At 41.9% G+C, this 14102-nt stretch overlaps 1 protein-coding gene across 1 annotated transcript in view; it reads left to right on the top strand.

Moving 5' to 3' along the window:
- The window catches only part of pdhx (pyruvate dehydrogenase complex component X), a 292521-nt gene that overhangs the window by 40912 nt on the left and 237507 nt on the right, over positions 1 to 14102 (top strand). The window contains exon 2 of the mRNA XM_039744023.1: positions 12502 to 12585. Coding sequence (XP_039599957.1) covers positions 12502 to 12585 — 84 coding nt within the window. The remainder of the gene's footprint in view (positions 1 to 12501; positions 12586 to 14102) is intronic.

The following is a 14102-nucleotide window of genomic DNA, read 5'->3' as shown; positions in this document are numbered from 1 at the left end:
CGTCATTAATCTTAATACACACATCGCAACAGGAAAAAAAAAAAAAGGCTTTTCCGCAGAGCTCTTCTGGCACAGAAGCTGTTGAGTGCTGTTAAATAAATCAAAATGAAATTTCACACCGTCCCTGTGTGAAAGGGATTAACCTGTTTAAAGAATAACAATAACTGCATAGTTTTGTGTAATGTGATGTGGACTCTTCTGATTTGAGCTAATCAGTCCTGGAAGTTTTTGCTGAGGTTTGAGTGAACCATTTATCAATATTCTGGCCTCATTTTTTTGGAAAGAACATGAAAATCTGAAAGGAATCCATCCAGAGTTCAGCTTGTAGGCATTTCTGACTGTTAGTCTCTTAGTGAAAGGAAAGCCAAGCAGTACATTTCACCCGATACCCGCTCTCTCACACAGATGAATGAATGCAAGTAACACAAGTTAACACAAAATGCAGTTTTTAAATGATGGTTTTTATTATTTAGGGAGAAACAAAAATCCAAACCCACATGGCCCTGTGTGAAAAAGTAATTGCCCCCTGAACCTAATAACTGGTTGGGCCACACTTAGCAGCAATAACTGCAATCAAGCGTTTGCGATAACTTGCAATGAGTCTTTTACAGCGCTCTGGAGGAATTTTGGCCCACTCATCTTTGCAGAATTGTTGTAATTCAGCTTTATTTGAGGGTTTTCTAGCATGAACCGCCGTTTTAAGGTCATACCATAGCATCTCAATTGGATTCAGGTCAAGACTTTGACTAGGCCACTCCAAAGTCTTCATTTTGTTTTTCTTCAGCCATTCAGAGGTGGATTTGCTGGTGTGTTTTGGGTCATTGTCCTGTTGCAGCACCCAAGATCGCTTCAGCTTGAGTTGACGAACAGATGCCCGGACATTCTCCTTCAGGATTTTTTGGTAGACAGTAGAATTCATGGTTCCATCTATCACAGCAAGCCTTCCAGGTCCTGAAGCAGCAAAACAACCCCAGACCATCACACTACCACCACCATATTTTACTGTTGGTATGATGTTCTTTTTCTGAAATGCTGTGTGCCTTTTACGCCAGATGTAACGGGACATTTGCCTTCCAAAAAGTTCAGCTTTTGTCTATTTAAGTGATTTCTTGATTGAAACAGGTGTGGCAGTAATCAGGCCTGGGGGTGGCTACGGAAATTGAACTCAGGTGTGATACACAACAGTTAGGTTATTTTTAAACAAGGGGGCAATTACTTTTTCACACAGGGCCATGTAGGTTTGGATTTTTTTTCTCCCTAAATAATAAAAACCATCATTTTAAAACTGCATTTTGTGTTTACTTGTGTTATATTTGACTAATGGTTAAATGTGTTTTATGATCAGAAACATTTTGTGTGACAAACATGCAAAAGAATAAGAAATCAGGAAGGGGGCAAATAGTTTTTCACACCACTGTATGTATGTATGTATATATATATTTATACAATTCATCGATTACATCACTACTATATATAGCATATATACTCACATATAAGTTGAATTTGTTCATAAAATCAGATCCCGACTTATATGCCCGTTCAAAAATGCGACACTTAACTTTATTTATTTTTTACATCTTCTTGCCTCCTCCAATCTCATCAATTTCTCAGACACATTGAATTTTGTTGCAGCAGCGCAGTTACCAATTTCTTTTGCTACTTCAACGTCGTTTAATTTAAAACCAGCTTCGTATTTTCTTCTGATTGAACGCTGCATCATAGATAAGGGATGCTCTTATGGTAAAGTTGTATGAGGGTGTGAGATACAAAAAACTGTGCAAACATTGCTTTTGTATAGTTCGGGTATCACTAGAGAGAGAGAGAGAGAGAGAGAGTGGTTAGGAGCACACGCTGATACAGCGCATTGCCTCAACCACATAGAAAAAAAAAGGCAGTGTGCACCGTGGTTACCCTCTCAGGTGGGCATTAGTATATCGTAATCTCTTGGACCAATAGTGTCAATTTTCCGCATTCGACTTATACGACCAACATTATAAAATACCAGAAGTTATACGGTATAATCAAGTCCCGACTTATCCGTGGGAGAACTTAAACGTGAGTATATACAGTAATCAGAAAACTTTTAACATGATTGGTTACGCCCCAGTTGCTAACGGGACATGATAAATGTTGATACCTTAAATGACCACAGTTTAACCCCATCCACTAGGTTGATTGATAGTCCTGTTAGCTTAAGGTGTACAGTGATCCCTCAATATATCGCGCTACGACTTTCGCGGCTTCACTCCATTGCGGATTTTAAATGTAAGCATATCTAAGTATATATCACAGATTTTTCACTGGTTCGCGGATTTCTGCGGACAATGGGTCTTTTAATTTATGGTACATGCTTCCTCAGTTTGTTTGCCCAGTTGATTTCATACAAGGGACGCTATTGGCGGATGGCTGAGAAGCTACCCAATCAGAGCACGTATTACGTATTAAATAAAACTACTCAATGATATACGATATGCTTCCCACGCGCTGCTTCGCACACTTCAAAGCTCTAACAACCTGTATTGATTTTTGATTGTTTGCTTTTCTCTGTCTCTCTCACTCTCTCTGACATTCTCTACTCCTGACGGAGGGGATGTGAGCAGAGGGGCTGTTTGCTTAGAAGATACGGGCGCGCCTGTAAAAAATGCTGAAAGACTACCTTCACATTGATCCCTTCATTGTGGCCGCTTCTGCATACTTAAAAGCCCAACAGCCCTATTGATTTTTGATTGTTTACTTTTCTCTCTCTCTGACATTCTCTGCTCCTGACGGCACTCCTTTGAAGAGGAAGATATGTTTGCATTATTTTAATTGTGAGAAAGAACTGTCATCTCTGTCTTGTCATGTAGCACAGTTTAAACTTTTGACTAAAGAGTGTTATTTCATGTCTAGAGGGTTCTAATAATGTTAAAAAACATATTTAGAAGGTCGTAAACAGGTTTTCTATGCTCTAACTGTGAAAATATTAGATTTATAAATAAAGAATCCTACTTTGTGGAAATTCATTTATCTGTCTGGAGCGGATTAACTGCGATAAAACGAGGGGTTACTGTATAACTGTGCAGAAAATATTTATAAAACAGTGTGGGAGAGTTTCTAAGGGCTTAAAATATATAAAAATAACCATACAAACATATGGTTTCTACTTCGTGGATTTTCACCTATCAAAGGGGGTTCTGGAAACGCAACCCCCACGATTGAGGAAGGATTACTGTACATGAATTTTTAAATATATTATTATTTTTAAGAGACATGTGAGTTTTTTTACGTTAATCCTGTTTCTCATGGTTTGTAGACCAATGGTGTAAATTTATAATCCAGCTGGAAGAAGATGTTCCGCTGTGCCAACCCCTATCGGGAGCAGTCGAAAGAAGAAGAAGAAGAAGAAATGATATATATGTTTTTCTTTTGGTTGCTCCCATTAGGGGCACCACAGTGGATCATCTTCTTCCATATCTTTCTGTCCTCGTCATCTTGTTCTGTCACACCCATCACCTTCATGTCCTCTCTCACCACATCCCTAAACCTTCTCTTAGGCCTTCCTCTTCTCCTCTTGCCTATCAGCTCTATCCTTAGCATCCTTCTCCCAATATACTCAGCATCTCTCCAAACCAACACAATCTCTCCTCTCTGACTTTGTCTCCCAACCGTCCCACCTGAGCTGACCCTCTAATGTCCTCATTTCTAATCCTGTCCATCCTCATCACACCCAATGCAAATCTTAGAGCTGGAAATAGCAGAGTTAAAGATGGCGTCTCCTGCTTTCTGTTCAGTGCCACCGTCTCCAAACCATATAATATAGCTGGTCTCACTACCGTCCTGTACACCTTCCCTTATGTAATTATATATAAACGGCTGGAGCGATTTTCATGAAACTTGGGAACACTTATATCTCATTGGTCGACTAAAAATACTGTAGGGTGAAATCAGCCCTAACCCACCCCCTTCTGGGTAGGGTGGGGCTTGATCTTGTGGTCTTGTGTGCATATTATCATCCAGTTGACACTTGGAACGACCACCAGACGGTGAACTGGAAGTAACTGCCAGCATTCTTTACGTTTGAGCGCCACTGCTCCCCTTTCCTTTGGAAATTAAATAGAGTTGGCCGGTTCCGAGCGTCAACTGGATACTAACATACATACAAGACCGCAATACAAGCACAGTAATGAGTCTTCAATGTTTGTTTGTTAATTTATTTTTATTTTTCAAGTTTTTTTTTTAATTATATTTTTCTCAAACAATTAAAGAAAAAAAAAATATATATATTTTCCTCCCGAACAATGCTGGGTATTTCAGCAAGTATAAAATAACAAAAAGTGTGTTTATCATAGTCATTATCATTTTTCATAGTGAATAATAAAGTAGCAGCATCAGCTTTTAAGCATAAGCTCAGAAGAATATGAGACTCTGACACATACCAGGTACACATTGGACTAGGGTTCAAATTCAACTCTTTCAGACATTTTGATTTTAAGTGCACATCGCAAACTTTCATTTAAGAAGATTTGTAGACATTAAGGTCACACAACACTTTGTCTTCACGGTCCCCCCATTTCAGGAAACCGTTATGTTTGGGTGTTTTGTGATTCCTCAGGTGGGTTTCATGGCTTCATAAGATATCTCGGCCTGCTCCTACCCTTTGGAGTCTGTAGTTGCCATTCTTCTGTTCTGGCCTTTGTTCGCTTGCAGTTGTCTGTGACACGTCCACATTGCCCTCCTGGACTGTGTGGTGAATGGCCGGCCATTTATCCCGGCCAATACCCCAAGCCGCCAGGTGGAGCCCTCCCTGCCGTATGGAGGTTCCCCGAAGACCAGCAGGGCATCATGGACATTGCAGTTTTTATACGCAGCCCTGCTGGATGCCGTGTGGGCCACTAGGAGATGCTGCAAGGAGGAACAATGGGAATTTTCCCTACGCCCCGGAAGCACACATGGACAAATTGAATGACGTGCTTCCGGGGTAAGAAAAGGACATTTTACCTGACCCGGAAGTGATTGAGAGTCACATGGACTGGGGATTGGAACGCTTCTGGGTCAGAGTATTTAAAAGGACTGTGGAGGATTGGTTTATTGTTTGTATTATTGTGATTTAATAAAGTCAAGTATTGGACTTTTACCTGGTGTTTGGAGTCGTGGACAGGGGTTCAAGGGAGCGAGAGCGCCCCCTATCTGTCACAGCTGTTTCTGGTTTAGGGCTTTTTCTTGGCCACAGTGAGGATTCTTCTGTCATCAGCATTGGTGGTCTTCCTTGGCCTACCAATCCCTTTGCCATTACTGAGCTCACCAGTGTGTTTGTTATTCTACAGGATATTCTAGACAGTTGATTTCGGTCATCTTAAGGTTTTACCGATGTTTCCAATGGCTTGATTTATTGTTTTTCTTCCTCATGATGGCATCTTTGACTTTCTTTGGCACAGCTCTCATCCAAACAACGACAACTGCAGACTCCAAAGGGTAGAAGCAAGCTAAAGTATCTGATGAAGCCCACCTGAGGAATCACAATCACCTGTGACGCCAATTGTATCAAACAGTTTGGTGCCCAGAAATGGGGGTCGTGTAGAGAAAGAGTTGTGTGACCAGAATGTCTGCTAATCCCTCTAAATGAACCTCGATGTCTGAATTGTTTTTTTTTTTTTTTGGGAGCAAGTCATTAAGGGTGGCACAGTTTGGCATTGATACTAAAATTTTGCCCGATGGTAGGTTTCTGATCTCATTTCAGGTTTCAAAAACTGGTGACAGTTCATTCTCAACTCTGACTCTGACCGTAAGAAAATGTTTGGTGAATTTCTTTTGGGTTTTCAACCAAGGAATTGTATTTTATCCCCTTGTCCAGTCCCATTTGTTCCCAGACAGTCCCCCAGATTATGCTGACTTATTTATACTGATCTTATTTAAGTTGCTTTGGACAAAGGCACCTGCTAAGCCAATGGCTACAATTTCACCTTATTTCAATTGCTATTTTTATTTTTATTATGTTTTTGACATTGTTGCCATCTTGAGAGTTTTTGTTTTCTTGCCGTGTAGTTACACATTTTAGTGTCTGGGGCAAGTCGCATTTCCTGCCCTCAGCATTACATTTGCCATCGTCACACAGTCATTGCATGTGAAGGTGATATGCTGTCAAATGCCAGCACACAGGGGACAAGTTAAGGTCTCTGAGGATTGTAATTCTCTGCAATTATTGCCTGTTTGTTTTTCTTTGTTCCAATTCCAATCATACGGGGTCACCAGGGTGGTGCCCCAACTCTTTATCATAGCTTGTCTGTTCTCTTAGAGTGGCACAGTCAGCAGGATTTGTTGCAAAGATGTCAGAGCTCTTCCCACAGGCCATGGCAGTGTCGGGGAACGACAGTCTTCGGAGACCTTAAGCTGTCCCATATGTGTCCGTGTGTGACCGCACATAATGACTTTGTGTAAGATTTAAGTGTTCTGAAAGCTCTGTCGGTATGCGATGTGACGGATGAAAGCGGAGCGTGAAGTAAAGCCGACCAAAGCAGAAATGAATGTCATCAGGTGGATGTGTGGCGTGTCTAGTGGTGCAAGGAAGATGGTTGTGTCTCGGTAGAGCTCTCTATTACTCTGCTGTTTCCCTTTTGTATTCTTAACTGTGTAGCTCTTTGTCAGAAGGCTTCAAATCCCATAGACAGGTATTGTACTTTATAACTTCTCCCCACCTTCCCTTCTACTTCTATAACCTTAGGCAATTATATAGAGTAAAAGACAAGCTGGAGATAAGTTACACTTTAAATTATGTTTTATTGATAATATTGATAAATAATAACAATAAGCAAAGTACAAGTCAACACTGGCAACCATACAATCTGATAAATGCTGTAGTTTCAGGTGGCACACAGACTTGTTTGTTGCTTAAAATGTCTCTAGTTAAGTCATTTCAGGCTTTCTTTAGAACAGGCCACATGCCTGTGTCAAAATGGCGGCCGACTTGTGCTCCCCATGACGATGGTGTGTCAGAGAGATGCTGCTTCATGACGATGACGGTGTAAAAGAAGAGGGAGGGGTAAAGCAATCAGATTTATAGATTTTCTGTCCAAACCCTACCAAGCCAATAGGGCATCGTGATACAATACAATACAGTGAGTCAGTCATTGTCCAACCTGCTATATCCTAACTGCAGGGTCACGGGGGGTCTGCTGGAGCCAATCCCAGCCAACACCGGGTGCAAGGCAGGAACCAATCCCGGGCAGGGTGCCAGCACACACACCAAGCACACACACGGGACAATTTAGGATCGCCAATGCACCTAACCTGCATGTCTTTGGACTGTGGGAGGAAACCCACGCAGACATGGGGAGAACATGCAAACTCCACACAGGGAGGACCCGGGAAGCGAACCCAGACGGGTCTCCTAACTGCGAGGGAGCAGCGCTACCACTGCGCCACTATGCCGCCCGGTCAATACAATACAATTTTTCTTTTATAGCCCAAAATCACACTAGAAGTGCTGCAGTGGGCTTTAACAGGCCCTGCCTCTTGACAGCCCCCCAGCCTTGACTCTCTAAGAAGACAAAAAAAAATGGAAGAAACCTCAGGAAAGGCAGTTCAAAGAGAGACCCCTTTCCAGGTAGGCTGGGTGTGCAGTGGGTGTCGAGAAAAATAAGTGGGGTAAATACAATACAATACACAGAATTCAACACAAGTAATCCTCAATACAATTATAATAGTAAAATAAAAATATTACAAGTACAGAGCAGAATTCAACTGTAGGTGATATCCCATAAATAGGATTCAGATTTGTTCAGATTCCTGGAGACCTCGGCCATCAAGCTGTCTCCCCCTATTGGCCATTCCACAGCTGAGTCAGTGCTGGGCCAGCCAATCCAATGAAAGGACCCCTCTACTCGACGACTCCTGCGATCCTCCATCACAGATGACTTTTCCGTTGGCAGGTGGGCAGTGGCACCAAGAAAAACAGAATTATAACAAATTCTAACTCTCATATTACTTATGTTTAAGTGCTAATCACTGACAACAGAGATGCAGTCTGTACAGTTAATCAGCAGCTCTAGTCAGGGTGTGCTAAACTGAAGTAGTGAGTCTTCAGCCGGGATTTAAAGGCTGAGACTGAAGGGGCATCTCTTATAGTAGCAGGCAGACCACTCCACAGTTTAGGGGCCCTGTAACTAAAAGCTCGACCTCTCACTGTTATTTTATTAATGTTTGGAATCCTAAGCAGACCAGCATCTCGAGATCTTAATGTATGTTCCGGTTTGTAAGTCATGATAAGTTCAGATAAGTAAGCCAGACCTTGGCCATTTTAGGCTTTATCTCTCTATTATAAAAAAAAATTTTGGGGAGGCAGACTAGGGAGACGAGACGTAATCTTCTCAGAAGACAATTTGTCCCGCGAGAGACACTTTAATCAGCTCCCAGTTCTTAAAACAATGACAAGCGACTAGCAAAACACGCAGCTCGCAGCAAATGATTTGACCACTTCTCCTTGCGTGCGTTCAGTCACCCTAAAACCCTTCACAACACGAGCAGCAGAAACACGAAGTGTCAAAAAGGACATCGTCTGTACAGGCTTTAAAAAGATCGACGGACAGCGCGACAACAGCTACCCCCCTTCACAACGCGAGCAGCATTATACGAGGTGTGGCAGAAAAGTAATGAGACTGATTTTTTATTTACCAAAGTTTTTATTTTTTTCAAACATCAATGTTATCCCCTTCAAAGTAGTTCTCTTGGGCAGCTACACAACGATGGAGACGTTGTTCCCACTGTCGGTAGCAGCACTGGAAGTCTTCAACCGTTATGGTTTTCAGCATGTCCGTTACACTCTTTTGGATGTTTTCTAAAGTCCCGAAATGACGTCCTTTGAGGACATTTTTCAGTTTAGGAAAAAGGAAAAAGTCGCACGGACTCAGGTCAGGTGAATAAGGGGGCTGGGGAACCACAGGAATGCCTTTTGAGGTCAAAAATTCAGTTATGGAGAGGGCAGTGTGACATGGGGCATTGTCATGATGGAGCATCCATTTGTCTGCAATGTCTGGTCTCACGCGAATGACCCTTTTTCTGAGCCTTTCAAGGACGTCTTTATAAAAAACTTGGTTGACAGTTTGTCCTTGAGGAACAAATTCTTTGTGGACGATTCCCCTTTTGTCAAAAAAACAAATCAGCATTGATTTGATCTTCGATTTGTTCATTCAAGCTTTCTTTGGTCGAGGAGAGTTTGCAGTGTGCCACTCCTGACTTTGCCTCTTGGTCTCAGGATCGTATTCAAAAATCCATGATTCATCACCTGTGATCACATGACTAAAGAAATCTTGCTCATTAGCGATTCTGTCAAGAAGATCAAGACACGTGTTTTTTCGATTGTCCTTCTGCTCAATTGTGAGGTTTTTTCGGCACCATTTTGGCACAGACCTTTCGCATGTGCAAATTTTCAGTCAAAATTTGATGAACGGTAAATCTGTTCAAATTTAATTGTTCACTCAACATTCTTAATGTTTAACGACGGTCTGATCTCACAAGAGTGTTCACACGTTTGATGTTTTCATTGGTTTTTCGAAGTTGAAGGCCTCCCTGAACGGTGTTCATCTTCAACGTGTTTTCTGCCTTCCAAAAATGATTTGTGCCAGCGAAAAACTTGAGCTCGGGATAAAGAATGTTCCCCATAGGCCTGTTTTAACTTTTCAAACATCACACTTGCCGATTCTCCAAGCTTAACACAAAATTTAATGGCACAACGTTGCTCCAAATTCCGCTGTTCCATTTTGCGTGACGCACAACCAAAAGCACAACTTCGCTAATAGCAGTCACAAAAATCACGTAGTTAGCGGAAGGAGTTGAAACTCGCACTGAGCTATGGGAGGGTACTGATACACGTGCTCTATCAAGGACAACAGCGCAGTGTTGCCAGATCGCTTGCAGTATTGCCAGTCTCATTACTTTTCTGCCACACCTCGTATGTCCTGTGAGAAAGATTTAACCATGCCTGGGGCCGGAAATAAAGGACAAGTATTGTTTTTACAACATCACGCAAGACAAGGCAGTGAGCCATCATTTAAAACACGTCCACGGACGTCTAACCTCGCAGTTTGTTGGATTGCTTTTGGCAGACACACATCATGTGCTCCCAGCTCTTAAAACAACGACATGCGACAAGCAGAACAGGCAGCTTGCCAGCAGCAGAAAGACAGCAGATGATCCGACGGCATCTCCTTAGCGTACGTTCAGCCGCCACCTCCCCTCACAACGCAAGCAGCGTTATACGTCCTGTGAGAAAGATTTAACCATGCCCAGGGCCGGAAATAAATGACAAGTACTGTTCTTGCAACAGTTTTTAAAGTACAAGTGAAAATAATGCATATGTAACAAATCCCATGAAAATACCAATCTCTTTAAATTGTATATCCGGTAAACTAAACATGGTGGTGGGCGAGCGAAGTGAGCAGGGGGCGAAGGCCCCTAGTATGTTAAAAGGAGTATTTTGAAATCTGTCCAAAACTTAACCTGGAGCCAGTGTGAGGACTTGAAGACTGAGGTCATGGGTACTTGCAGCAGTATTTTGGATTAACTGGAGGCTGTATAAAGACCAGTTTGAACATCCAGTGAACGCCACATTGCAATAGTCAGTCCTACTAGAAAAAAATGCATAAATTAATTTCTCAGTGGTACATAATGGCTTCTATTTTAAAACCAAACTGGCAACTTTAGACCAATAGAATTCTGGTGTGACATTGGGCTTTATTGGGCATAATTGGGCTTTCCTGTGGGGGGCGGATTAAGAGAGTCCTGCAGAGAATCACTTACCAAACTGGTTTTAGGCACTCCCCCATGACCCCTGTCATAAAATTACAAAGACTCAGTCCTCAAGGGGTGGGGGGCATCAAACCATTTCTGTTCTTCCGACATCTGGCGCAGCCACAAGTGGCAGCCTTTCCAGCAGCTCCGTGTACGACTTTTATTTTTCTACCTTTTTCTCTATTTTACTGATCACTCCTATCACTTTCTTTTATGTGGACTCGTTCCCTGGACACTTTTTACTACTTTTACTACTACTTGTGAATTTCCCCTTGGGATTAATAAAATATCTGTCTATCTATCTATCTATCTATCTATCTATCTATCTATCTATCTATCTATCTATCTATCTATCTATCTATCTATCTATCTATCTATCTATCTATCTATCTATCTATCTATCATATAGTGCCTTTCATATCTGTCTGTCAGTCTGTCTAATAATATTACACTAATGTCTAAGTTACAAATAAAGATGTACAAAATATTTATCAACCTGTATACAAAATTTCACACCACAACAAAGATGAATGCCGAGTCAAGAGAGAGACTTGGTGTGGACGCGATATAAGGAAACATGGACGGTGTTGGTCCGGGCATGCAGATGACTGAGTGAATGGGGGGCTGAGATGAAGGGAATTAGACCAAGAGGGAAGCGAAAGATGCATTTGTTTAATATGAAAAGACTGGCTCTCACTAAAAAGGAGAGTTTGTACTGTGGAGATTGGAGGGTCAGCAGGCCAACCTGGGTATACGTGAAAAATGGCAATTAAATGGCAGTGATAATAATGATGATCTTGCCGTTTGCAGATTTAAACACTTAAAACTAAGACCTGCTACACTGAAATGACATACATGTAAATGCCACATGTACAGGCAAGGCCCCACGGGCCTTTAGGTGACTTAACAACAACAACAACATTTATTTCTATAGCACATTTTCATACACACAGTAGCTCAAAGTGCTTTACATATTAAAGAATAGAAAAATGAAAGACACAATTATAAAACAAAATAAATCAACATTAATTAACATCGAATAAGAGTAAGGTTCAATGGCCAGGGGGGACAGAAAAAACAAAAAAACTCCAGACGGCTGGAGAAAAAATAAAATAAAATCTGTAGGGAACTTAACTACTTAACAGAGAGTCGATTGTACCTTTTAAAAATGTAGTGCAGTATTTCACTCTTGATTGAGTCTTGATCAAGCCAAGGGGGTGTGGGTGGGGGCCCCCCTCAATCAATTTAACTTGCACTGTACTTGACAGCTGAATTGTGCTTAGGTTTGCTGAAAAGTCCCCTTGCCATCACATGCCCCCAGAACAAACTGGTAGTTGATAGATTTTCCACTGTGTACATCTATGGTGCAGATACCGGCCCTCGAACAGAACATGTCTGCTGTTTTCCAGAACAGCTGGAATGCTTTGAGAAGAAGGTGGAAGAGTGCAGCTTGGCAACATTTTTTTTTCTCTGAATGGTTTTGTTAATTTAGTTGTTTTATGAGAATTTGCTTTAAAACTTAAAAAATCTCAGAATATGTTAAAATGGATTCTTACATACTGTAATTCAGACTTAAAAGGCTCATTTTATGGCTCCTTTTGAAGCCTGCAGACGCATCTGTGATGCACTTTTTGATTCATTTTAGTCTGAGTTCAGAGCAGACTTTACTTGATTGTGTGCTGTGACACAAGACTTGGCCTACATAAGTATTTATCTGTTTCTTTTTTTCCTTCTCTACAGGGGCTGCTCCTGTCAAAGTGCTAATGCCGGCTCTGTCTCCCACTATGGAAGAAGGCAATGTTGTTAGGTGGTTGAAGAAAGAAGGTAAGAGGGACTCTGACATGTGTTTTTTTTTTTAATAATTTGTATGTGCTGCCTATATGCAAAATAACACTGGGCATGAAAATTAAAGTTTTATATTGTTATGTGAATAAATAAAGGTTAATATTACAAAGTGTTTTTCGGACTGGGTTCAAATATCGAATCAGGCTTTCTCTGTCATGCCAGGATTTTAAGTGACTTAAAAGTGACGGCGTGTGGTTCATTTATTTGACAGCATGTAGATCGGGGTAATTACATTCATGGCATTCGTAGTCTGAATCACAATCTGATTGTATGGGTGGTTACCTACGTACCTACCTACCTATCATCTACCAATCAGAAATGGCAAGGGAGAGGGAAGTCTGGGCATCTCTACTCAAGCTGCTGCCCCCGCGACCCGATCTCGGATAAGCGGAAGAGAATGGATGGATGCCTCCCCCTGGATGCTAGGTGGCAGCTCCCCTGGACAGTAAATGTACCCCGGATTCCCTCAGGGCATCATGGGACATGGAGTCCATTTTCTCAGCCCTGTTGGGTGGCGTGGCTGCCGCCAGGGTGAGCTCATAAAGTACCTGGGGACTCCTACTTTTCAGAGTCGCGAGGACGGAAGCCCACAGTACTTTCGGGCTACTTGAAGACGGATGATGTGGCGTTTGACCCGGAAGTAGAGAAGGAACACTTCCGGGTCAAGGACTATTTAAAGGACTGATGCAAATCCAGCAAGGGAAGCTGGAGTTGGGAGCTTGGGTGATGAAGCTGCTGGGAGTGGAGGATTGTTGAATAGTGATTATTGCTTTATTGTTAATTGTGGCGTGTGTGTGGTTCTTTGTGCACTATAGTTAAGAAAATATTAAATGCTAGCAACTTACCGTGCGCTACGCTGCGCGTTGGATGACCACAGTTGAAGGACTTCTCGTTGGGTGTCTCATTGGCACGCTTTTGCCTCTTTCTTTCACGATCACGGCGTAATCTGTCTTCTTTCTCTGTAGGGGTTTCAATTGCCTTTCGTTGTGCGGCAGAGACGCGTCGTTGAGCTAATCTGTGTGAATGCTGAGTGTCCGTTTCTTGCGAGCGACTGTCACGGCTTTGCCCCTTTGCTTTGTGATCACACTGTAATGTGTCCTCTCTCGCAGCAGCAGGTTTAGTTGTGTTTCGTTTCAGCATTGTTCCGTAAGGTTTCCTCCATACAAGTGCACATGGGTAGCTGAAGACGGAAAGGCATAGTGGGCATAGTGAAACACACGAATTGGTGACCAGGGGAACCATCCGACTCAGACGCGGGGCTCGAAATACTCAAGTACATGTTATTTATAATTTTTTTTTTGTTTTTATGAACTTCCCCAAAAGAGTTGATCCCTGTAAATAGTTAATAGTATATGAACAATATAATCTGTTGTAGTACGGGCACACCTCATAACCTGCATACACCACGTGTTTGGCTGTAACGCTGTTTCTGTTTCTTTCATGATTTTTTTTTTTCATTTTATTGATTATTTAATAGGCAGAGGGGAGAAGACGTT

Source organism: Polypterus senegalus, chromosome 1, assembly GCF_016835505.1.
Source record: "Polypterus senegalus isolate Bchr_013 chromosome 1, ASM1683550v1, whole genome shotgun sequence".
Classification (NCBI taxonomy): Eukaryota; Metazoa; Chordata; class Cladistia; order Polypteriformes; family Polypteridae; genus Polypterus; species Polypterus senegalus.
Note: the sequence above shows the minus strand (reverse complement) of the source record. Positions and strands in the feature narration are given on the sequence as shown.